The 22,920-nt window shown below is 39.5% G+C and overlaps 1 protein-coding gene and 1 non-coding gene across 2 annotated transcripts in view; both read left to right on the top strand.

Moving 5' to 3' along the window:
- Positions 1 to 22,920, top strand: part of SSH2 (slingshot protein phosphatase 2) — a 100,273-nt gene that overhangs the window by 50,280 nt on the left and 27,073 nt on the right. The window contains exons 4-9 of the mRNA XM_068976560.1: positions 4,095 to 4,216; positions 8,783 to 8,851; positions 9,641 to 9,706; positions 14,164 to 14,358; positions 18,044 to 18,137; positions 18,276 to 18,404. Coding sequence (XP_068832661.1) covers positions 4,095 to 4,216; positions 8,783 to 8,851; positions 9,641 to 9,706; positions 14,164 to 14,358; positions 18,044 to 18,137; positions 18,276 to 18,404 — 675 coding nt within the window. The remainder of the gene's footprint in view (positions 1 to 4,094; positions 4,217 to 8,782; positions 8,852 to 9,640; positions 9,707 to 14,163; positions 14,359 to 18,043; positions 18,138 to 18,275; positions 18,405 to 22,920) is intronic.
- On the top strand, positions 7,306 to 7,412 carry LOC138084823 (U6 spliceosomal RNA). Its single transcript, XR_011145232.1, has one exon. It is a non-coding gene; the product is annotated as a U6 spliceosomal RNA (small nuclear RNA).

Raw genomic sequence — 22,920 nt, 5'->3', positions numbered from 1 at the left:
TATTGTATCAGTTCTTGAACTGCTTGTAATCAGATAAAGCATTTAAATGGGGGAAGTTTTACCATTCTTTGATAGATGAGCTTTAAGAACAGTGGGGTTCTTATCTCTCAAAAACTGTTGTGAGGTGACTTCTCAAACCTAGGATTGCTGGATCTAGTTCTTCTGAAACTTGTATTAGGATTCCAAATTTAGCAATAAAGGGACTTTCTTGGAGTACTTTTCTCAGTTGCTATTGCTGCCACCTTTTAAAATCCAAAATGCTATTTTATTTGGATAATTAGAGTAAACCTCAGTAGTATCCTTTTCAATGAGAGCTTCAGTTAATCGAACGCATTCAAATCATTGTCTTATTCAGGCCATCTATTCCATGGAAGTTCTGGAAACTGAGGGAATACTGGAATTACAGCCAGTTCTAATATTACAGTATTATCTACAAATGCTATTTTTAATTATATTTCTCTGATTGGCTTGATGAATTCAATTATTAGATATTGTTAAATTCCCCCTAACAGAGGAGTGAAATAGATCTCAGACCTGGATGGGTATTAGGTTTTTCTTTATCCTGTGGCTCTTACATTTTAATTTAATTCCTTAATCTAGAATCTTGAAGCTTACAGGGAATTTTGAAGCCTCAAGTTGACTTGAGGCTTTGCAAAAAAAAATAATAATTATTAAAATTTTAATCTTTTCCTCTAATTAGGACATAGGTATTAAATTAACATGATGGCTTCCTGACTCCCTGATTAAAGCTCCATTTCTACTTAGTAAAAATTTAGTAATAGCTGTATGTACCATCTAGAGGTCCATGGTCAAATCCCAAGACCTCTAAGTGCAATTCTTCCATCTAAGAAGCTAAAAATGGAGTGAATCTGTGATGTGCCAGTTGTTGTTGTTTAGTTGCTAAGTCATGTCCAACTCTTTTGTGACCCCATGGACTGTAGCCCACTAGGCTTCTATGTCTGTAGAATTTCCCAGGCAAGAATACTGGAATGAGTTCCCATTTCGTTCTCCAGGAGATCTTCCCAGCCCAGGGATTGAACCCATATCTCCTGCATTGGCAGGTGGATTCTTTATCAGTGAGCCACCAGGGAAGCCAGTAACTCAAGCCTAAATCAGAGTGAGATGACTGAGACCTTTCCCATTAGGTTTGGGATCTTCTGTTATGGTTAGACTAAACAAGGGAGGGCCAAACATTCGAAATGCTCTTTACATTTTAAATAGATACATAGATAAACAAACATACACCTCACTTGTAAAAGAAACACAACTGATGTTTTATTTGAATATCACAAACTTGCTAACTTGGCCTGGTAACTTACAAAATAGGTAATATTTATGGAGTTTGTTTGTTTGTTTTTGTCTTTACTTGTACTGGCTTCCGCTTAGCTAGTCAGTCCCCACTAATAGATGTAGAAGTTGTAAATAAATGACCAGAAGCACACTTCAGTTGTCCCCATCTGCATGTGAGCCTTTTTAGAAATCTTCAGAGCTTTGACAGCATAAAAGGCCTCTAACATACATATTCAGGAAACTGAACAGTTAGGGCTTGCCAAAACAGGCCCAGGTTTAGATATGTAATAATATCTAGGTATGTAATAATACCTGAGATCTTGTTTATTAGAAATTCTAGTTTACTTGCACCAGGTATTTGGTTGATTTAATATTTTGTGGAGTGTTTCTGGAATCTCCACATCTACGCTGCCTCCCAGTCCGCCTCATGTGCATTTGCTACTACCCATTACTCTGTGCGTATAATGCTCACTTGATCTGAGCCCATGGGACTAGACCTTTGTCGGTCTAAATATTAGTTACCTCTTAACTTCTCACAGGTGAATTTGGTTTGAAATGTTCTGTTATTTCATGGAACATAAAAGTCAGCAGTATAGCTCTCTACCTGCTGCACGGAGTCAGGATGGTGGGAATTACATTCTTGGTCTATGAGCTCTTCCTGGAAACAAACTTTAATGTAGCTACTTCAGTGTCTGTGCTCACAGGTAGCTTTTCCTCGGAGAGTCAGAGCAGAGGCAGAAAGACAGCCAGGAGCGCCTCACCTCTGCCTTACTAAGTGGGTCATTTGATGGCTCTTTTTTTTTTTTCTTTGCCTATGAGACCATCACCACAGTCTATGCCATGGACATATTCATCACCTCTGATTGTTTCCTTCAGAGACTTCTCTGGTGGTCCAGTGGTTAAGAATCTGCTTTCCAATGCAGGAGACATGGGTTCAATCCCTGGTTGTGGAACTAAGATCCCACATACTGTGCAGTGTGGCCAAAAATCAATAAAAGTTCCCTTCAACCCTCCCTCTGTCCATCTTCTTCCTCCTCTTTACAATGATGATGATGGCAACAATTAGCAGAAGACCTACCCTCTTAGCAAACTTTTTTAGTAGACTATTTTTTAGAACAGTTTTAAGTTCACAGTAAAATAGAGCAGAAGGTTGCAGAGACTGCCCACACACCCTCTGTACCCCTTCATGCATAGCCCTCTCCATTATTACTGTTTCCTACAAGAGCTGATTACAACTGATGGACCTGCACTGACACATCGTTCTTATCAAAGTCCGTGGTTTACATAAGAGTTCACCTTGGGTGTTGTACATTTTACAGGTTGTGACAAATATATAGTGACATGTGTGTAGTCCACCACTTTAGTATCATACAGAGTTATTTCACTGCCCTAAAAATCCTTAGTGCTCCTCTGACCTCTGGCAACCACTGATCTTTTTACTGGCTCCGTAGTTTTACCATTTCCAGAATGTCATAGAGCTGGAACCATGCAATAGCTATCTAGCCTCTTCTTGTTGGCTTCTTTCCCTTAGTAATGTGCAACACTGAATAATGCTTACTCCTTGGAAGGAAAGTTATGACCAACCTAGATAACATATTCAAAAGCAGAGACTACTTTGCCAACAAAGATCCATCTAGTCAAGGCTGTGGTTTTTCCAGTGGTCATGTGTGGATGCGAGAGTTGGACTGTGAAGAAAGCTGAGCACCAAAGAATTGATGCTTTTGAACTATGGTGTTGGAGAAGACTCTTGAGAGTCCATTGGACTGCAAGGAGATCCAACCAGTCCATCCTAAAGGAGATCATCCCTGGGTGTTCATTGGAGGGACTGATGCTGAGGCTGAAAGTCCAATACTTTGGCCATATCATGCGAAGAGTTGACTTATTGGAAAAGACCCTGATGCTGGGAGGGACTGGGGGCAGGAGGAGAAGGGGACGACAGAGGATGAGATGGCTGGATGGCATCGCCGACTCGGTGGATATGGATTTGGGTAAACTCCAGGAGTTGGTGGTGGACAGGGAGGCCTGGTGTGCTGTGATTCATGGGGTCGCAAAGAGTCGGACACAACTGAGCGACTGAACTGAATGTTCCATTATCTGGGTATACCATAGTCTATCCATTCACCTACTGGAGAGTATCTTGTTGCTTCCCACTGTTGGAAGATCTTAAGGTAAAACTTGGGCGTCATGTCCTCTTACTCCAGATATTTAAGAAAAAGATATAACCAACAAGACCATTATCATGCTGACAGTAAGCTCTTAATGTCATCCAAGACCATGTGCATATTTGAATTTTCTGAAGGCCCTTTTAAAATAGCATAATTTTGACAAAAATAATATAAACTTCTGACATCTGAAACAAGAAAATCTTACAGTGCATAATCTGTAAGAGTTTAATAGAGCATACTCCTCTGGGATATTAAACTTTGCTTCGTATTATAATTGTTGGTGGGACTTGGATCTGGGAGTCACAGATCACATTCCACTCTTAGGTCAATAGAACATGCCAGGGTAATTGTTACTGTTATAAATTATCCTAACAGTAAATGTTTATTGAGCATTTAGTATATGCCAAGCATTGTACTTCACATGTATTATTTCATATGATTCTTATAACCCAGTGGAATACCTATTATTATATCCCTTCCAAATAACTTACTGAAGGCTTTGTAGTTAATACATGAGTTGGAATTTAAATTTAGGTCTCCTAACTATGGCTCTGCTGTCTCCCTGAGTATACTTTAAAATGGTGATATAAAAAGGGTTGAATGATCTTAAATTGATCTTGTAAATTTCTTAATTTCCAGGCTGTAAGACTAGAAAGTACTTACCAGAATCGAACACGCTATATGGTAGTGGTTTCAACTAATGGTAGACAAGACACTGAAGAAAGCATCGTCTTAGGAATGGATTTCTCCTCTAATGACAGGTATGATACCTCAAATGGGAGGATGGGGTAACCTCTCTTTGAACAACCTACTCCAGTTACCTTTTGAGTTATTACAAGAACATCGTATGCAGTTCTACCTCTAAAACGTTAAGCATGTAAAACTAGAGAACATCAAAAGTATCTTAGACACAATCTTTAGAGACAGAATTTTGTTTAGTGATGTCTTTAGTTATGTGTCCCTGATTTACCGCTGTTCCTTACCTTCTTCCTCTCATCTTTAGGTGGTAATGATATAAAGAAAATGGTTTAAAGTTCTATCTCCAAGGAAGAAAAAAAAATGGCTTTTCTTTGCAGTCCACTTTATTTTAAGCCATAATGACTCACTTGGTGATCCTGGGGCACACATCCTTTGTGATTTTGCACCAGTAGGTTCCGGGGGCCAAGAGAGCCCCCTTTAATTCCCGTCTCTTTCATTCGTGGCCTTATACCTTGCTTCTGTCAGATGTCACACTTCCTTTTTTCTTCTTCTGAGTTAGAGAGGAGCAGGGAAGGATGATTTCTAAAACTCAAAACAGAACCTTTTATAATATTCACCTTTGACTTTAGCAGCACTTTACATCCTAAGATTAAAGATATCGCACAGAACCTGGCTCCTTTGTGCCCTGAAGGTTTGTCGCTTTCTTTTTTTATCTTCCCACTTTTTCTGGAGAAGTCTTAAGAAGACTGTGGAATGTGGCTGCTAAGCAGATCTTTGCACTGTAGATAATAAGCCTCAGGAAATCCTGCCAGATGTCTCAAAGCATGGACTTCCTGGTTCAGGACTAGAGTGCAATTGTGGAGTAGCTAGGGGTGTAACCCAGGCTGGGAGAATTTAGCCACAGAGAGCAAAGAAGACTGAGAGCTCTTCTCGTTGTCCTGATGTTAGAAGCGGGGAGGGGGGGGAGGAATAAATCACACTGTCACCAGAAAGATTTTCAAACTAGTGTTTACCTGAGCTTGAATATAGCAGTCAGCCTGAAAATGATTTGTGGGTTCACCAGGATCACAGGGCCAGAGTTGTTACCTTGTATACCACTTACAGCCTTTAATTGCAATGCCCTGAAATTACACAGGATTGGAAACCACATTTAGGAAGCTTTTTCTCCTGCCCAGTTTTAACCTCTTCTGTTAGCTAAGCAGATCTTTCAAGAAGTATTCACCCTATAAGAATACCTATCTTGCCTACGTTCATTAGTATTTTAAAACCCCTGACTTGGGTTTTTATCTTTCTAGATCTGTACTGTCTAGTATGAGAGCCACTAATCACATTGTAACTATTTAAATAAAATTAAATAAATCTAAAGTTTCAGTTCCTCTGCCACGACTAGCCACATTTCACATGCTCTAGCTCTGTGTGGCTTGTGGCTTGCGTGTTGGACAGAACGTTTCCATCGTCACAGAAAGATCAGGTGGACAGTCCTGCTCTCCATCTTACTTCCATTGTTTGGTTCGCCCTGACCACTCCTTTGGAAGTCCCATAAAACAGGAACTGGAGCTGGGTGGACACATCATTTGAGACTACTTCAGATTCTCCTGACCCAGAGTGTGAGAAGTCAGGTGTCCAGTGCTATCTCTCTTTCACTTTGTCCTGAACATCCCCAGAAATCATAAAGAATGCTTATTAATGTGAGTGTCCAGTAATTTACCCTCAGTAAACTGTATCTGTCTTTGGTAATAGTCCTGCCTGAATCATATCAGACCAACAAAAGAAAATTTTCATTTACGGAAGACAAAATGTGATAAGGAAAGTTAGAGAAACTAGTTTTAATTCTGTTTGGCAAATTTGATATTATGAATTATTCCCCTATACCCTCTGTTTGAATGAGCTTAGATAGTAAGAAAAATGCTACCTACTTCAGAATACCATTGCTCAGGTAATCTAGTATCATTTCTGTCTCAGTTGCTGTTTAAGGAACCTGTATCCTTTTGTATCTGAGAATACGAAAAGTTAATGTTTCAGAATGGTATTAAACCAGAGTGGAACCCAGAATGTTTATGACATGCTCATTCAAAGGATTCTTAAAATCTATTACAGCCAATTTATTTAGCCTCTTTATAAGATTTTTAAGTATTGTGTTATATTTTAAGTAATAAATTTTTTAATAAAAAGTACAGCGTTAGTTTCCAAATTGCATTTGATATATATTTCAAATTATAAAAGAGCTTTATGATGTTTTAATTTTTCCTCATTCCACCAATACCTTGAACATGTCTGGTACATAGAGGCACTCAATGAATATTTTTTAATGAGATGAGTATCTATTAAAAGAAGTAACTATATTTTAATGGAGAAAATCTCATCTAACTCAAGATAAACTAGATAAAAATACTAGATGTGCCTAAATCAGGCCTCTCTTTCCTGTCATGTGATGAAGCTACTCCTTAATGTAAAAAAAATTCTAACCTGAATACAAGCAGAAAATGTGATGTTTAGTTCCTGCATATCATTGTCACTTGTCTAAAGTTTAACTGGTGTCTGGTCACGAGCCCATGGATCACACTCCTTTGAACCTTTGGTACCTTGTTACTTAATTTTTCGATTTGTCACTGAGCTATCGCCCCTTCATATTAAGCATTTGCTTTAAAAAGAAAAAAAAAACTTAACTCCAAAAACTCAACCTTGGGAAGCCATTTTCAAAACAGATTTTCTCTGCACCCATCTCATCTATTCAACAAAAACAGTGGTGGAGCTGTCTTCTTCCCTCCAGGGCCTGGCACAAGAGCTTGTTCAGGAGTTCAGGCCCAAGGTTACAGTGTGCATAAGCTGTTCAATCTTGATCTGAATCTCCTACTCTGGAATCACTAGTTGGATTGTGAGTAATACAGGCCAGCAAGTGTGGTGCACGTTAGACACAGCCCAACTAGGGGACCGCCTCCCTTAGCCCTGCAGTGACTCCAGCGATAGCCCTCCAGTGACTCCGTGTTCCCTGTATTGCTTTTAATGCATTATCATGATGTCCCCCTCCCTGCTCTGCCAAAATCACTCTCCTGTTTTATTAGAGCACCCACTGCAGATTCATATTCAACATTTGTTTTACATGACAATACAGTCATATGTATTTTTCACTTAAAATTTTTTTTTCACCTTAGTGCTCGTTTCAGCAGCACATATATTAATACTGGAACGATACAGAGAAGATTAGCATGGTCCCTGAGCAAGGATGACATGCAAGTTCATGAAGTGTTCCATAATTTTTAAAAAACATATATATATATTTTTTTCACTTTAAATATGTTAGATTTTTATGATAACCCTATGAGGTTTAGGTTTTGTTACCTGCATTTTAAGATGAAGAAATTAAGGCTGAGAGGGGTTAAATAACATGTCAAAAGGAATTGAAATACTGAAGGAGATTAGGTTCAGATCTTTTGACATAGTATAACTAACTGCTCAATAAATGGTAGTTGTTACATTTAGGCACTGTTGCACACATTTTTTTTTGGTGTGTTATCTAATTTAATCTTCAAAACAGCCCAATAAAGAAGGTATATTTTATCCCAGTTTTACAGATAGGAAACTGGAGCACAACACAATTAATTACACGGTTAATGTCAGATTCCAGATTCCAGAGCCCCTCTGACTCCAGAGCCTGTATTCTTAACCATCCTTCGCTGTTCCATCTCCTACATCCAATGTTCTTTCTCCTATATCATGCTGCTTTTCTAGATATATTGGCAGGGAGAGAGTGTGGGAGCCTTTGGGAGACTAGATGGAAGGGAAAATGACTTATGGCAGCCTTAAGGAGAAGAAGTGGCAGAAGTCTAAGGTAATTATAGTTGTCCAGAGAAGTGGTGTGGTAGAGACTAAATTGGGAGTCCGTGGTGTCCTATCCCAGCCTGTTCCACTAGCTTAAAACTAATTTCCTTCCTGGAATAGTGTGTGATCCTAGAGCTACCCCTTTGTTGGTTGTTGAGAGTCCTGTTCACTCTGTACTTGAGCAGTGCTGTTTCAGTGCATAGCCACCAAGCACTGTTTTATTCATTTAAATGGCAGTGTGTCTATTTTGTCTCTCTAAGCCATCAAACATTACTTTTCCCTTTTAGACTACTGAGTATATTCTGTCATTTAATAAATCTATGTAAACCTCGGAATTAAAATTGAGCAAATCGCAGTCAGAGATCTGCAGTAACCAGCAGTAGCTCTTGGTATCAGAAATGATTCTTAGAGTTGACTTGGGAGCTGTAATCTTGGGCTGAGCCCTGCCAGTAGTGCATCAGCCATCACCTGGTCTTTTCAGACAGCAGCCATTGGCAACACAGCAATACAGGAATCTGAGTCAGTTAAGTTTTCTTTGTTAAGTGTAAAAGTATCTAACTAATAAATATAGTTAGTTATATAACAGATGCATAACAGATACTAATATAAATATCTAACTAACTGTTTAAACACCTGTTTAAAACAGCTTCTGGTACATACATTGGATTCGTTGTAATATGTTAGAAATTTCTCCACCTGTGTCAGAATTTAAAACTTAGGGACTTATCCTTTGCGGTGAAAGAGTTAAAAAAAAGAACTGCTTCCTAGGGTAATAGAAAGTAACTTATGGACTGTTTCTTGTCTTACAGTAGCACTTGTACCATGGGCTTAGTCCTGCCTCTCTGGAGTGACACCCTAATCCATTTGGATGGTGATGGGTAAGAGCTTTCCCTTTTTATTCTCCTACAGAAAGCCAAGGGGTGGGGTTCCGTCTTAGTGCCCATTCATTCAGCTGAATGGGAGGCCCATTGTACCCAACTGAACTGTCATATCAGCAGCTCAGCGAGTCCTTTTAAACTCCTGTTTTGTAAAGTAGAGTAAAAATACAACTTGCCAGAGCCTCTCACTTCTGTTCTTCTGGCCCGACTATGGTAAGAATCCAAACAAAGACAAGCTAGTCTGTTGGCTCACTCTTTAGTCTGAGCATGTGGGACTGTTGCAATGCTCTCCCAGAGGATGATATGTTCTGTTTCAAATAACCTCTCGCTGCCTCTGCCAGCTGTCAGCCTACAGTATAACCCATTTCTGTGCCAGTTCTTTCCAGTGACCCCCCCCCCACCCCCACCTCCTGGTGTTTTTAGAATGTGTCCCCAAGAGACCAAGATGTTTGCTCCAGTTTATAATACCAGGGTCAGGTTTACTAAGAACCTGCAAGACTTCCAAGTAGAAATATACAGCAGAACAGTTTGTCCATAGCTACAGATGGGAAACGGTATGTAATTCCCTCACTCTAAGGTGGGAGTCCATTCATGTTGCTTGGTAGATAAAATCAGACCATTTGTTGAAGGACTTTTCAGTCAAGTCCTACTCCAGTTAACTTCTACACAAAGTACTTGATACCTTCTCCTGAGCCAGCAGTTGCTAGCCAAGGAAACAACCTTGAAAACTCACAACTGAAATAACCTACTCTCACTTAACGGATTTTTGTTTCATTCTGTTTTCCTTAGTGGGTTCAGCGTCTCAACGGATAACAGAGTTCACATATTCAAACCTGTATCTGTGCAGGCAATGTGGTAAGAGGACTTTTAATATCTCTAAAAAGTTTTTTTTTAATATGTTATTGAAACAGTATTTTGTGAGAAAGTGTATTTGAAATGGAACAGTTCTTTATGAAAATGCCCGGTGATCTGTTTGTGTGTATAGGATTTTGTGTGATCTGTTTGTGTGGCCATGATGGTTAAAGATGACCTAGAAGTTCAGTTTTCAGATGATCACGATGGAAGGCCTTCAGCATTGGTAAACAAGTAGCCAGTGGGAACTGGGCTTTATTAGGGACACACTGACTCAGTTAGTTGGTAGCCATCTAGAGCTGCATCTGGAACATTCACGACTGTGCATTAATTTCCCCTTTCTTAGGTAATCAGGGATAGCATTGATGAAGTTACATTATATATCGATGTTTCCATTTAAATTGTTGGCAGCTGTTTGTGACACTATTTATATAATGCACATAAATTCTAGAAAAAACACTGTAGTTGTTAATAACCATCAGCTGATATACTGACACTTCTGGGGTTACTTACTGTGTGTGTCAGGCATTGAGTGCTTTACATAGGATTACATCTAATCATCACACCAACTCCCCAAAATAATATTATTAGCTCTTTATGATGGGCGAGAGAGGTCACATAACTGGCCTACAAGTATCTCTTACATTTAGACAGAATAGACTCTTTTTCTCTTGTTCTGGATTATCTAGAAAAATGATCCAATATAAGCAGGGAGTGATGTGATTCTTAAGATTCAGAGTCATCCCCCGGTCAGGGATTTGAGTTTCAGTCCCTCATTCAGTTGCCTGTTCTGTAGTGGAAGTCCCCAGGAGGAGCAGAATGGGCAGAATGCAAGCCAAAGGAGAAATAAAGGAGCCTGAAAAAGACTCCAGGGAGATCACTTACCCCTGAATAACTGGATTGATAGGCTTGAAGTGGGTGCAGTCCTAAAAGAGAGTCCACTGAACAATTAAATCTTATCACCTCATACAGTAATTGAGATAGGACAGAGTTTCAGGTCATGTGTTTAGACCAATTTTAAGTTTTAGGCCATATTTCAGTGATAAATTTCTCATAGAAAAACTCATAACCTCTTTTGACTAAGATTCAGTTAAAAGCAACTGACCTGCAATTACACACTGCTGTATTCAAAATGGATAAATGACAAGAACCTATTGTATAGCACATGGAATTCTACTTAATGTTCTGTGCCAGCCTGGATGGGAGAGGGGCTTGCGGGAGAATGGGTACATGTATATGTATGGCTGAAGTCCTTCACTGCTCACCTGAAACTACCACAACATTGTTCATCAGCTGTACCCCAATACAAAATAAAACATTTAAAGTTTGAAGGGGAAAAAAAAGCATCTGACCTGTACCAAATAAAACCCAACAGCCTAAGTCCCATAAATGCAGTGTTCTCAGCTGTATTTTGGGGAGGGATACAAAGCAGTCTTAATTCTTTAGGATTCGAGTAATTCAAGCTTTGATGTTTTAAAGTAGACTGACTAGTCCTAGCTCTGTTAGCTTATTGCAGAATAAACTTTTTTTGGTGTACCACATGGGGAGTAGTGAACTGAAAGTCACAGGAAAACAAAAAACCCTAGTAGATGATGTGTGAATCAAAGCAGCGTTTAAACCAGGTGTTTCCTTCACAGGAAGGTGGTTACTATAGCCTCTCTCTCCCGTACACAGCTGAAATACAAGGTGGCTGTGCCTTGAATGTGTTTTAGGGCACTTGTACCAAATACTTGTGGCATATGCTTTTGAAGCATGTGTTTCCTGGATGAAGAAAACATGCATTGAATATCCTGTATGTTGCACTAAGCTGGCTTTTACTTTAGAATATGTGTTCATGCTCAGTTGTGTCCCAACACTTTTTGTGGCCCCTTGGGCTATAGCCTGCCAGGCTCTTCTGTCCATGGGATTTCCCAAGCAAGAATGCTGGAGTGGGTTGCCATTTCCTCCTCCAGGGGATCTTCCCAACCCACACGTCTCCTACACTACAGGTGGATTCTTTACCTGCTGAGCCTATGGGTGACTAGAGACTTGAATCTGTGTAATGAAACTGAAATTTGCTGAGAATCGGCTTCAGTTCAGTTCAGTCACTCAGCTGTGTCCGACTCTTTGCGACCCCATGAATCGCAGTACGCCAGGCCTCCCTGTCCATCACCAACTCCCAGAGTTCACTCAGACTCAAGTCCATCGAGTCAGTGATGCCATCCAGCCACCTCATCCTTTGTCGTCCCCTTCTCCTCCTGCCCCCAGTCCCTCCCAGCACCAGGGTCTTTTCCAGTGCGTCAACTCTTCGCATGTGGTGGCCAAAGTACTGGAGTTTCAGCTTTAGCATTATTCCTTCCAGTGAACACCCAGGACTGATCTCCTTTAGAATGGACTGGTTGGATCTCCTTGCAGTCCAATGGACTCTCAAGAGTCTTCTCCAAAACCACAGTTCAAAAGCATCAGTTCTTCGGCGCTCAGCTTTCTTCACAGTCCAACTCTCAGAATTCGGCTTAGTTTGAGTAAAAGGAAGCATTTTAAAAGATTCTGTGATTTTGTTCTTTCGAGAAAATCTAATTCCCTAGCAGAAATGGACTGGCATGTGTTTCCAATCAAATTCGTCATAATTTTATTTTTTAATGTACATTAGATGAGATTGACAAGGATTCAGGAAACAGCACTGTCATAGCCTCACTGATGGGAAAATAAACTGGAGTGATCTTTCCGGAGAGTGATTTGCCAGTACGCTTTACCATTTTGTATACCCTTTGTCATAGTGATTCTGCTTCCAAGAATTTGTCCTGAGGTGATAATCAAGGGTGTGTGCAGATTTTTAACTGTAAGAATCTTTATCAGTTGTTGTAATAGTATCAAAAAAATGGAAAGCAATTTTTAAATGTCTAAAAAACTAGGAATCAATTAAATTCCAGTACATCCATGTTTCTAAATATGCAGCCATTGAAAATTATCTAGTTGAACATTTATTGACGTGGAAGAATATTGACAACAAAGTGTAAAGTAAAAGAACAAATTAAATGGTACACAGAATATGATCATGTCTTTATTTTAGATCTCTGCAGAGAAAAACAGACTGGAAAGATCTATACTAAAAGCTTAACAGTTGTTATTTCTGCGTGGTCAGATTACAGGATATTCCTGCCTTTTACCTGAGGTCCCTAAGTTTTCTAAAATGAGCATGATCATATTTGTTATGAAAGAAGAAACAGTAAAAAGGCATTTTTAAGCAGAAGATGTAAATATATTGGCCACAGAGTTCTCTCGTAATGTCCTTTTCCCTTGGGAAAGAGATATTAATGTATAGCTAATAAGGCATTTCATTCAACAAATTTTAACTTTGAACTAGAAGGCTTTTTCTTTTTTTTTTTTAAAGAAGGCGTTCTTTTAGGCTCTTGAGATACATCAGTAAACAAAAACATAGAAAGAAGCCTGCTTTGGTTTTTCCCAAGTATATAACCAAAACAATATTTTTCAGTTTTGTTTACCTTTCTTGAGTTCCTAGATTTGGAGTCAGAGATCTAATTAGTCACAGGATAACCAGAGCTGTTCTTAGAAAGTACCTCAAGGGTATCAATAAATGGCTTAAAGTGACTAGGAGACTAAGGCAGCAAGAATGACAAATGTCACTAGAGCAGTACATCCTGGAGATAAAAGGGCTTGTCCTCAAGGCTTAGGGACATCTGTCTCTGTGATCTTTGTGGAACCTCTAAGAATCATAGGGAATATATGCTCTACGTGACCCTGTGCCAAGAGAAACAAACCTTTGTGTAGTAAATGAAGTAGATCTTTCATTCTCTAGTGATATGGGCCATAGCGTGGTTCCAATTATAGCTGTATATAACCATAACTATATCTAGCTGGGCCTCCCTGGTAGCTCAGCAGTAAAGAATCCACCTGCCAGTGCAGGAGACACAGGAGATGTGGGTTCAATCCCTAGGTTGGAAAGATCCCCTGGCGAAGGAAATGGGAACCCACTCCAATATTCTTTTTTTTTTTTCTTTTACTTTATTTCCACTCCAATATTCTTGCCTGGAAAATCCCATGAACAGAGTAGCCTGGTGGGCTACAGTCCATGGGGGGTCACAAAAGAGTTGGACATGACTTACCAACTAAGCAGCAGCAACAAATATCTAACTATATATATTGTGAGCTCATGGTGAGCTCCGCAGGTACTTGGACCTATTTTGCACTGGTAGGTTGTCAGTTCTCCTACTCCCCTCCACCCCCCACCACCTTTATAATGCATCATATTTTTCAGCAAGAAATGTCTAATTGATTGCTATGAATAGATAATATAGCATTATTAGAATCAGAATCAGAGAATCTTGATTTCCAAGCAATAGATTCTCCAGAGGCCCAATTCTGTAAGATTTTAAAATTGGAACAGTTGGGGGTATACATGGATTACTGGCCTTTAGGTATCCCCATAGGTCTCCAGTCTCACTTCCCAACCTATCTTTCAGGTCTGCACTGCAGAGTTTACACAAGGCTTGTGAAGTGGCCAGAATGCATAACTACTACCCCGGCAGCCTGTTTCTCACCTGGGTGAGTTACTATGAGAGCCATATCAACTCAGACCAGTCCTCAGTCAACGAGTGGAATGCTATGCAGGATGTGCAGTCCCACCGACCTGACTCTCCCGCTCTCTTCACAGACATGTGAGTCATCTTGCTGGGGATCCCAGACATTGCCTCTGTTAGGTTCTCAGGGGTTTGGAAGCAACATGTTCCTCCCTCATCTCTCCTCTTAGGGAATGAACCTTAAGAGTGATACTAGTCATTGTTGACACTACAAATCTGCCACACAAAGAACCCTGTTCTTTCTGTTGTACACCGGAAGAGTCTCACCTGGGCACAGTGGAGTCTCCACAGTTAAGGGCTGCAGTACCATGAAGTCCCATTAATTCCAGTTCCACTAATTGGAAATTTGAGTTTAAAGGAGTTTGGCTGAGCTCTTTTCTTTGCGTTATCTGTAAAAGAAGCATTTGCTAAGCAAGTTAATGACATTGAGAAGCTTTAGCGCAGATGTTTCTAAACACTTCAGAAAACGTTTCCAGTCAATTTAAAAGAATACTGACATTGTTATGCTGAATTTTTAACTGATTTCTGCTAAGATTTTTTTAAATACATTTTATAATTCGTGTCTTACTCAGCCCTACATTTGACTTATCAGGTCTGTAGATTTTTTATTAAATCTCGCTGCTGTGCTGTGAATTGGATAAAGACCTAAAGTTGAAGCTGATGTTTATTTCCTGTTAGTTAGGTCTGTGTGTTGAAACTTACGTGACTGTTTTGGAAATTTTTTCATACCTAGTTCCTGCTTTCAAAATTAATCAGGATGTTTATTTTGTTCTGAATTGATCTTTCAATACCTCCAAGGTATTTTCTACATCTGAGAAAGAAGAGTAGCGACTTACTAAAAGGATCTTACATCCCTTCGCCTTCAGATTCCTGAAGTGACACCTAAACAGTTCATGATTTTTTAAAGGCTTAATTTAGATAAGAAATGCTTTTTTACTAGAAAAAAGTGAAATTTCCAAGAATCGTGTGCAGGGAATAGTCATTAAAAAAGTGGAAACTTTTCTGTGTAGGATATGATTGGTATGAGGGTCAGTTAGTACTAAGTAGCTCTAGTCCCTTCAAGATTCCACAGTGACTAAAAAGATAAGCATAGTATGGCCTTCAGAATTGGGGGCAGTGTTTTATTGTTGTTTTGGTTTTGGTTTTTTTACTTTGTTTTGTTGTTGTTGTTTTGGACATGGCACACAGCTTGCAGGATCTTAGTTCCCTGGGGTGGAAGCTCAGAATCTTAACCACTGATTGCCAGCAAAGTCCACATGAGCAGTGTTATTGAATTACTCTTTATGACTGGTTGATGGATGTCCGAGGAACAGACGTCTCATCTGTTTTCGTAAACAGACACTTAGAGAAAACCTTTCTTTTCATTTTTCCTGATTTTATTAGAGAGAATTTGAAAATTATAGCCCCCAAAAAAGAAAGAAAATGAAATTGCCTATAATCTCTCTCTATCCCTGAGCAAAAATAAATAAATAAATAAATAATGTAAAATATAGTCCCTGGCACATGGTAAAGACCCATTAAATGTTAATTCTTCATGTGTGCAATATAACCACAGTCTTAAGATACATTTAGTAAACAAGTGTCTGTCTATAGTAAAAGAGACTGAGAGCGGTAGGTCAGAGTAATAATGCCAGAAGGATTTTCAGTGATTCTTGTCTTCTTTCTATATGTATGTATTTTCCAAATTTTTTTTAGTGAAATTGAGGGAGAAAGTATGTTTGTGATGTAATGTCTTTTCCATTCCCTCTGCTTTCCTAAGTTGACTAGAAGAGCCTTAAAAAGAATGCTGAGGATACAGAGAATGTATGCCAAAATGGACTTAAGTGCACCACTGTGAATAAAGTTTATATTATGAAATCCAAGGAAAGTTGAGAAGGGAACATAGGTATATGGTGCCTCCAGTGTAGGTCAAATGTTATACTAGGCACTTCATCCATAGTATCTCATTTAATTCTCATAAAAACCTCATGAGACAGAGAGTATTACTGTTCTTTTATAGAAAAGGAAACCAGGCTCAGTGAAAGAAAGAAATTTGTTCAAGGTCATATAAATAGTAAGTAGCAGGGCTGGGGTTAAAACCCAGGTGTGGACTTCCCCTGGTGGTCTAGTGGTTAAGAATCTGCCTGCCAATGCAGGGGTCACAGATTTAATCCCACATACCATGCAGCAGCTAAACCCACGCCACAACTCCTGAGCCTGTGCTCTGCAACCAGAGAAGCCACTGCAGTGAGACGCCCTCACACCACAGCTAGAGAGTAGCCCTTGCTTGCCACAACTGGAAAAAGCCCACACTCAGCAAAAATAACTAAACCCAAAATTTAAGAACACAAAACAAGCAAAAAAAAAAATTTAAAAGAAAAAAAAACCACCCAGGTGTATTTGCTCCCAAACACTCTGCTCCAATAAGTGTGAAGGATTGGGAGAAAGGCTGCTAAACTAGGGAATCAAACCCATTGCACTCAGGTGCTAAAATTTGGTTTTTTTAGACTAATGTTTATTTTTAATAGAGGACTGAAATGTGTAATTTTCTACCGTTAGCTGTGTCTAGGAAAAGTGGTGGGGAGCATGGTTAAGCATTTTATTCCTGGTCAAGACTGGGGTGCTTGAGCTGATTGACAGGGGAATGGCATAGGTGTTAGCTGTACTCTGCAGGGTTCATGAGAAACTTATGAGTCCAAGTGGTAGGGAACCCCAAGGTTGTAGGCTCAGAGCATCCATCTTTGGAGATTATACTGAAGCTATTTTTGCAGCCAGTGATAAGGCTGTAGGCAGCAAAGGCAGGCAGGATGCCTGAAGGCTTAGTCCATTTCCATCTCCAAATAAGGAAGTACAGAACGGATACCTTCTTGAGTAGGTAGGAGGGAAGGCGGAGGCAGAAAGAGCTCCCTGTGAGCCCCACTCAGATGCTGCATCTTAAGGAATAATGCTTTTAGAGAGAAACATCCCGTTATGTTGAACCAGTATCTTTCTAGTAATTGGAGAATCAGCCTCCTAGTTTGATTTCATAATAAAGTTCCAAGGGAAGTTTTTATTTTTAAGAGAGTTGGAAGACTAATAGAAGCAGCATTATCCTTTAGGTAGAGTGTTAAACTGGGCAAAGAGTTCTCGTTCTCTTGCCATCATAAGTGATGGTTGGCATATCATTTAACCTCTCAGTTGTTTGTTTCCTTTATCTGTGAAATGAGGATAATAATTTCACAGAAATACTGCAAGAGCTTTTGTGAAAAAGGAAAATATTTTGGATAGGGTACTCTAGGTAGTTAATCCTTGAAATTCATTTTGGAAGAGAATTTGCTTCATTGAAGAAGGCAGAAATCACTCTTCTCCCTTTCCCAGTCATAGCAATAAATGATCAGCACTTGGTGGCATTTTTAAGCCACAAAAGACGCAGTTCCATAGTAGGCCATACCCAGCTTGGTTTTCTAGCTCAACAAGCGGTGTTGAGGGTTACTTGATGGAAATGGTCCTCCATTAAAGTACTACACTCAGTGTAGCCTATTTGTCTTAACTCCTTCTTGGATCTTTATACATGAATGTATTTATGGGCTTTTAGACATGTACAGTCTCTTCAAGTAATAATTTCTCCCTGTTACATTCTATACATTCTGAAAAGAAACTTTTTAAAATACCAATTTCTTTTTTCCCTGCCTCCAGAATATAAATTTAAGATTAACAAAAGGAAAAGCCTGATAATTTGGAAACGTAATCTCATTATCTTGGTCAGTTTCCTACCTAAGAAAAATCACCATTTCTCTCTTCTCAGACCAACTGAACGTGAGCGGACAGAGAGGCTAATTAAAACCAGATTAAGGGAGATTATGATGCAAAAGGATTTGGAGAATATCACATCGAAAGAGGTAAGAGACCTTGAGTCCTCATTGTTCAAGGCTAGAGGTAGATTAATAATGGGGGGGGGGGGTGCTGGAAATGGTGAGCAATTGAAAGTCCAGAGGGACCATTCAGAGATTAGTACAGTTATGTCATCTCTGTTTCAGATACGAACTGAACTGGAAATGCAGATGGTGTGCAACTTGCGAGAATTCAAGGAATTTATAGATAATGAAATGATAGTGATCCTTGGTCAGATGGATAGCCCTACACAGATATTCGAGCACGTGTTCTTGGTAAGTCTTAGGGCCTTTAAATTTAAAGGGCTGTGCCGAACCTCGTCTCTACCAACTCATGGGGGGCAATCATCAAATTTTATTACACTTATATAAAATGTAGCTTATGTTAAAAACAAAGGTAATAAATACCCAAACCTCATCACCCCCTAATTATTTGACTACATTTTACTGTTATCTGTGCTCTAAAGGTTATTTACGTCTGTTGTGTGGTGGAAAGGTTATATAATGGTATGCTTCTGCTCATTTCTTCCCAGTTACTCAATGACAACAGTTGACTATGGTGGGAAATTTACACCAAGGAAGTTGGCAGATGCTACACATCAAGGCTTTTCTCCCCATGGGTGGTTAAAGATCTCATGCTGTTGGAAGTAATAGTCAGTCACAAAGCAGACCAGTCCAGTGTATACAAATAGAGTGATCCTTGGACGTCACTCTTTTACATCTGCCAAATGGGTCTAAGGTCTGATGCATCTGAACAGAGCAGAAAACCACCTCTAACAGAGACTATTGGACTTTTAAAATATTTGAAACCCTGCAGCTACATTTTCAGTCCCTCAGTTATTTTTTGATTACCAAATCTTCAGTGACTTAAAATTGTTCTTGATGGTGCTGGACATTCAGTGACTTGTAATTAGCCCAAGGAGAGCTCTCTGACAGATGGATTAGGAAAGATTCTAAAACCCCAAGACCGGTTATCTCCCAAATGTTAAAGAGTTCTTGTTTTCATTTGTACATGGTAGTGGGAACAAGGATACACAAGGATAATTAAAGTCAGTGGAGAACACCAAAACCTCACTTTTATTTCTGGTTCTCACATACTTTGACTAAAAATGCTAACAAGAAACTAAATCGATTGGTTTGAATTTCACTTCCTTTCTCCGATAAGGACATTTGTGAGCTGTGAAATGATTAGAAGCTGGGAAACAGGAAAGAGGAATAAGTGCACAGGAACTGACTAAACTGGATCATCTCACCCTGAATATGAGTTTATTTCACCCAGCAGTTAGACTTCATGCCATTGAAGGCTTGTGCCCTGAATTAACTTGTTGACACTTCGGAGTGTGTGTGCTTGTCGAGTGATTCATGGGGTGTATAGCTATGAAATTACTCATGAAAACCTGTGAGCTGGGAGGGGAACTTCTTTTCCATTACTTTGACTTGACCAATGTGTGTTGCCATTTCTGGATATAGATCATACGGCAAAACTGTCATTGACCTTTCCATTTGTGTAGCACCTGGCTTTGCTGACTTTTGTGTGTAATTCTATGAGGGTTTAAGTATTCCCGGTTCTTGTATCCTTGGAAAGAATTTTTTTGTGTTGTCCATAGAAAACGTATGAGTCATTCATTCAAATGGACCCTGCCCCCAACTGTCTCCATGTAACATGACTAATTTTTATGACAGGCAAGTGCCTGTAGCCAAAAATAACTCGTTAGAAAGTGACCAAAGCTATAAAGCTGGAGTTGCTTTTCCACTGAGCTTGAATCTTAATACCTAAAAGGATGCAGACATGATAAATGTCAAATTCAGTCACTATCTAGCTATTTAATTTCAGACATACTTCCCTGTGTTTCAGATGCCACCCTCTCAAGAACTACCTTCTCCTTACCTCTTCCTCAAATGTTACTGTTTTAGGACATATAAATACACGTTAATAGTACTTTAAACAGAAAGAACAATCCAGTTCTCCCCCAGATTAGTCTCTAATCAGCTAGAAAGGCCTTTGAGCATTTGTATCAATAGATTCATCCTATTATTTCATGATTATTGGCATAGTCTTCTGTCTTGGGTTTTTCTCTTACTACAAAAATAATTTGGTTTCATTGCAAAAAATTTAGACAACTTTAGAAGACAATAAACGACATTTAATCAACACCAAGCGAGATAAACACCCTTGTCCTTCCTTATATAATACTGCCTTCTAGCTCTTTTTTACTTTTTTAAATATGTATCTATGTGCATATTTTTGAAAAAGGGAAAATGGATTCAGCTTCAGATATAATTCTGTTTTCTTGAAATGGACATGCTCTTTGCCTTGTGAATATTTTTCTTTTGTAGGGGGCAATTTTCAAACTGGAGAATTCTGAAATTTAACTTATGCAGCAAAATAAGTGCACGAATAGGTTGTCTAAACATCTTATTGTACCTCTTCCTTCATGGCTTCCTCCCTTTGTTTGCATCGCCACATCCTGTGTCCAAACCCGTATCTCTTCTCCAGTGAGTCTGTGCTCCGCTGGCTTTCCCTGCAGTTGACTTGGAAAAAGAGGTCTTATCCAAACTGCAAGTGGTGTTGTTAATTTTCTGCAAAGTCATTTCGTCTTGTTCATAGCTGCCATGCCTGGAGTGCAAGCAGATTGTGTGAAGGGAGGCAGCAGGAATTCTCCCCTGCCTTAGGAAGAATGCTCAGCTCTGTAGTGCACTGCACAGAGATGTTTATTCAGAAACGTGTCCAGCTGATATTGAGAAGAAAAGTATAGAGCATAATTTAAAGAAAAACTTGCTTCGAGAAGACAGGGTTGATTGGTTGGAAGCCAGGGTATTTCCAGAAAAAGTTTTTCCCCACCCTTAAGAGTGTACTACTCCTCTGAGTTGGAAGCCTTTGCCCATCCAAATCTCAGTATCAACAGCTCTCCTGGAGGCTGTCCGATTTGGCTGAGAAAATGCTAGATGTGAACAGAGATCCTTTGCAGAAAGGCCGGCAGCTTTCTTAGTTAAACAAGGGAAACACGGAACTATTGGACAGGCAACCAGTAGTTTTCTTCGTGAATAAAAAAGTAGTCAGATGTTTACCACTGATGGTTATCTTTTTCAAGATTTGACATTACAAATCCTTTAAAAATAAGTTTCCATTTCAAAGAAACATTAAGGTAAGTCTCTTGTTCAGGATTTTTGCCCTTCAACTGGAGATGTGTATCATCAACTTTTTAGAAGAAATTGTAGAGCTTGTACCACGGTAAAGTGACTCACAGCATTGATTCTGTAGCTATGGTATGATAAAGATGTGGACAGGCATACCAGTCCTTAGAGATTCTGTGTTGAGCTGTATGGTCTTAGCAGAACCCCCAGTATAGTCCTCCTCCTTTGCCATAAATGTGCTGTCCTCTTATATTTTGCTTGGAATACTTGGTCCCCAACAAGGCTATTTCCTAAGGATAACATTTGGAAAAAAACAAAAAAAATCAGTCACTTCAGTCTTTGGGCCAGAGTACAGTGTGGGTGAACCAAAGTGAAAGATGGACGTGAACTTATTTTAAGATGTATTGCAGTTTTAAGATTTCATTTTATACTTCTGTACAATTAAAATACACTTAGCATAATTACATAGAACTCAGTGAAAACCCCCATGGAAGTATGTTGTTATAAGCCTGAGAAACATGGAGAAAAATAAAAAAGATTGAGTTTGTGGAGGACCCCAGAAGGCTAATATGCATGGCATTGGTATTAAGGACAGAAAAGTAATGACACCATGTTGATTGCAGTTCTTCCAAGCTGAAGCAGCCCTAGGCAGAGCCCAGGTCACTTGCTGTGAGCCTCACTAAGTCAGTAGCTGATGAATTTAATTTCTTTTGTTTCTGGGTATGTGTCATTTCAGATTGTCAGATTGAAGTTTCTCTGGACTGATGGATGTAAACCGTGGACTCTTCCCATCACGTCAGGGTTATTTCCATCTAGCTGGACAGAATTCTGTAGGGGATTTAGATTTCTAAATTAAGAAGTGAGGTGGTCACATTTCCCTGGCTCCAGTTTAGCCACTCAACCCTTATTGCTTGGCTTCTGTCTCCTTGAAAGCCCTGTTTTTATTCTTCTTGCCTGTTTCTTTGGTGTGGGAGTATTTTCCAGTGTTGAGCACAGAGTCTTAAGAACCTTTTATACATGTTTATTTTAAAAGCAAGTCAAGTGAGCCCTGGTCTCTAGAAGAGATCAGTCCATCACTTACTGGCCTTTTCCTACAGCATCCTTGAGGTCTGCTAGTTCAGTGGCCAGGTTGCAGATCACTTGTAATGTGAAGGTAGTGCTAGAGTGACACTTGACAGTTTTCAGAGTGCTTCACTTACTTATCTCATTTGACCATTTATTCAACAGTCATTTGATGATCCTCTTTATTGTGCTAGGCATGAAGCTAGATATTTGTGCAGTCTGATCTAAATAAGGAGTGGGTAATGACAATATCAAGAGAAATACTCACAGAAAGCCAGTGGAGTAAGATTACCAAAGTGACCTGGTTTAAACAATTAGAAGAGGTCATTAGCGAGAGTGATGAGGGCAAGAAGCCATGGTATTATGGGTTGAAATACATGGGAAATGAGGAATTATAGAAAGTGAGTATTATATTTCTGGGGAGTCTTTGCCATGAAGGGAAGAAGAGAAGGACAATGTTTAGAGGATTTAGGATGGAGAGAGGGTTTTCCATTTTAAAATGAGAGAAAGGTGGTGGGGGAGAGCAAGGTGGGGGTGCTGGCATATATACTCAGTCGTGTCCAACCTTTTGGACCCCATGGACTGTAGCCCACCA

The sequence above is a fragment of the Capricornis sumatraensis genome, chromosome 8, assembly GCF_032405125.1.
Source record: "Capricornis sumatraensis isolate serow.1 chromosome 8, serow.2, whole genome shotgun sequence".
NCBI lineage: Eukaryota > Metazoa > Chordata > Mammalia > Artiodactyla > Bovidae > Capricornis > Capricornis sumatraensis.
This window is presented reverse-complemented; position numbering and strand designations above follow the sequence as displayed.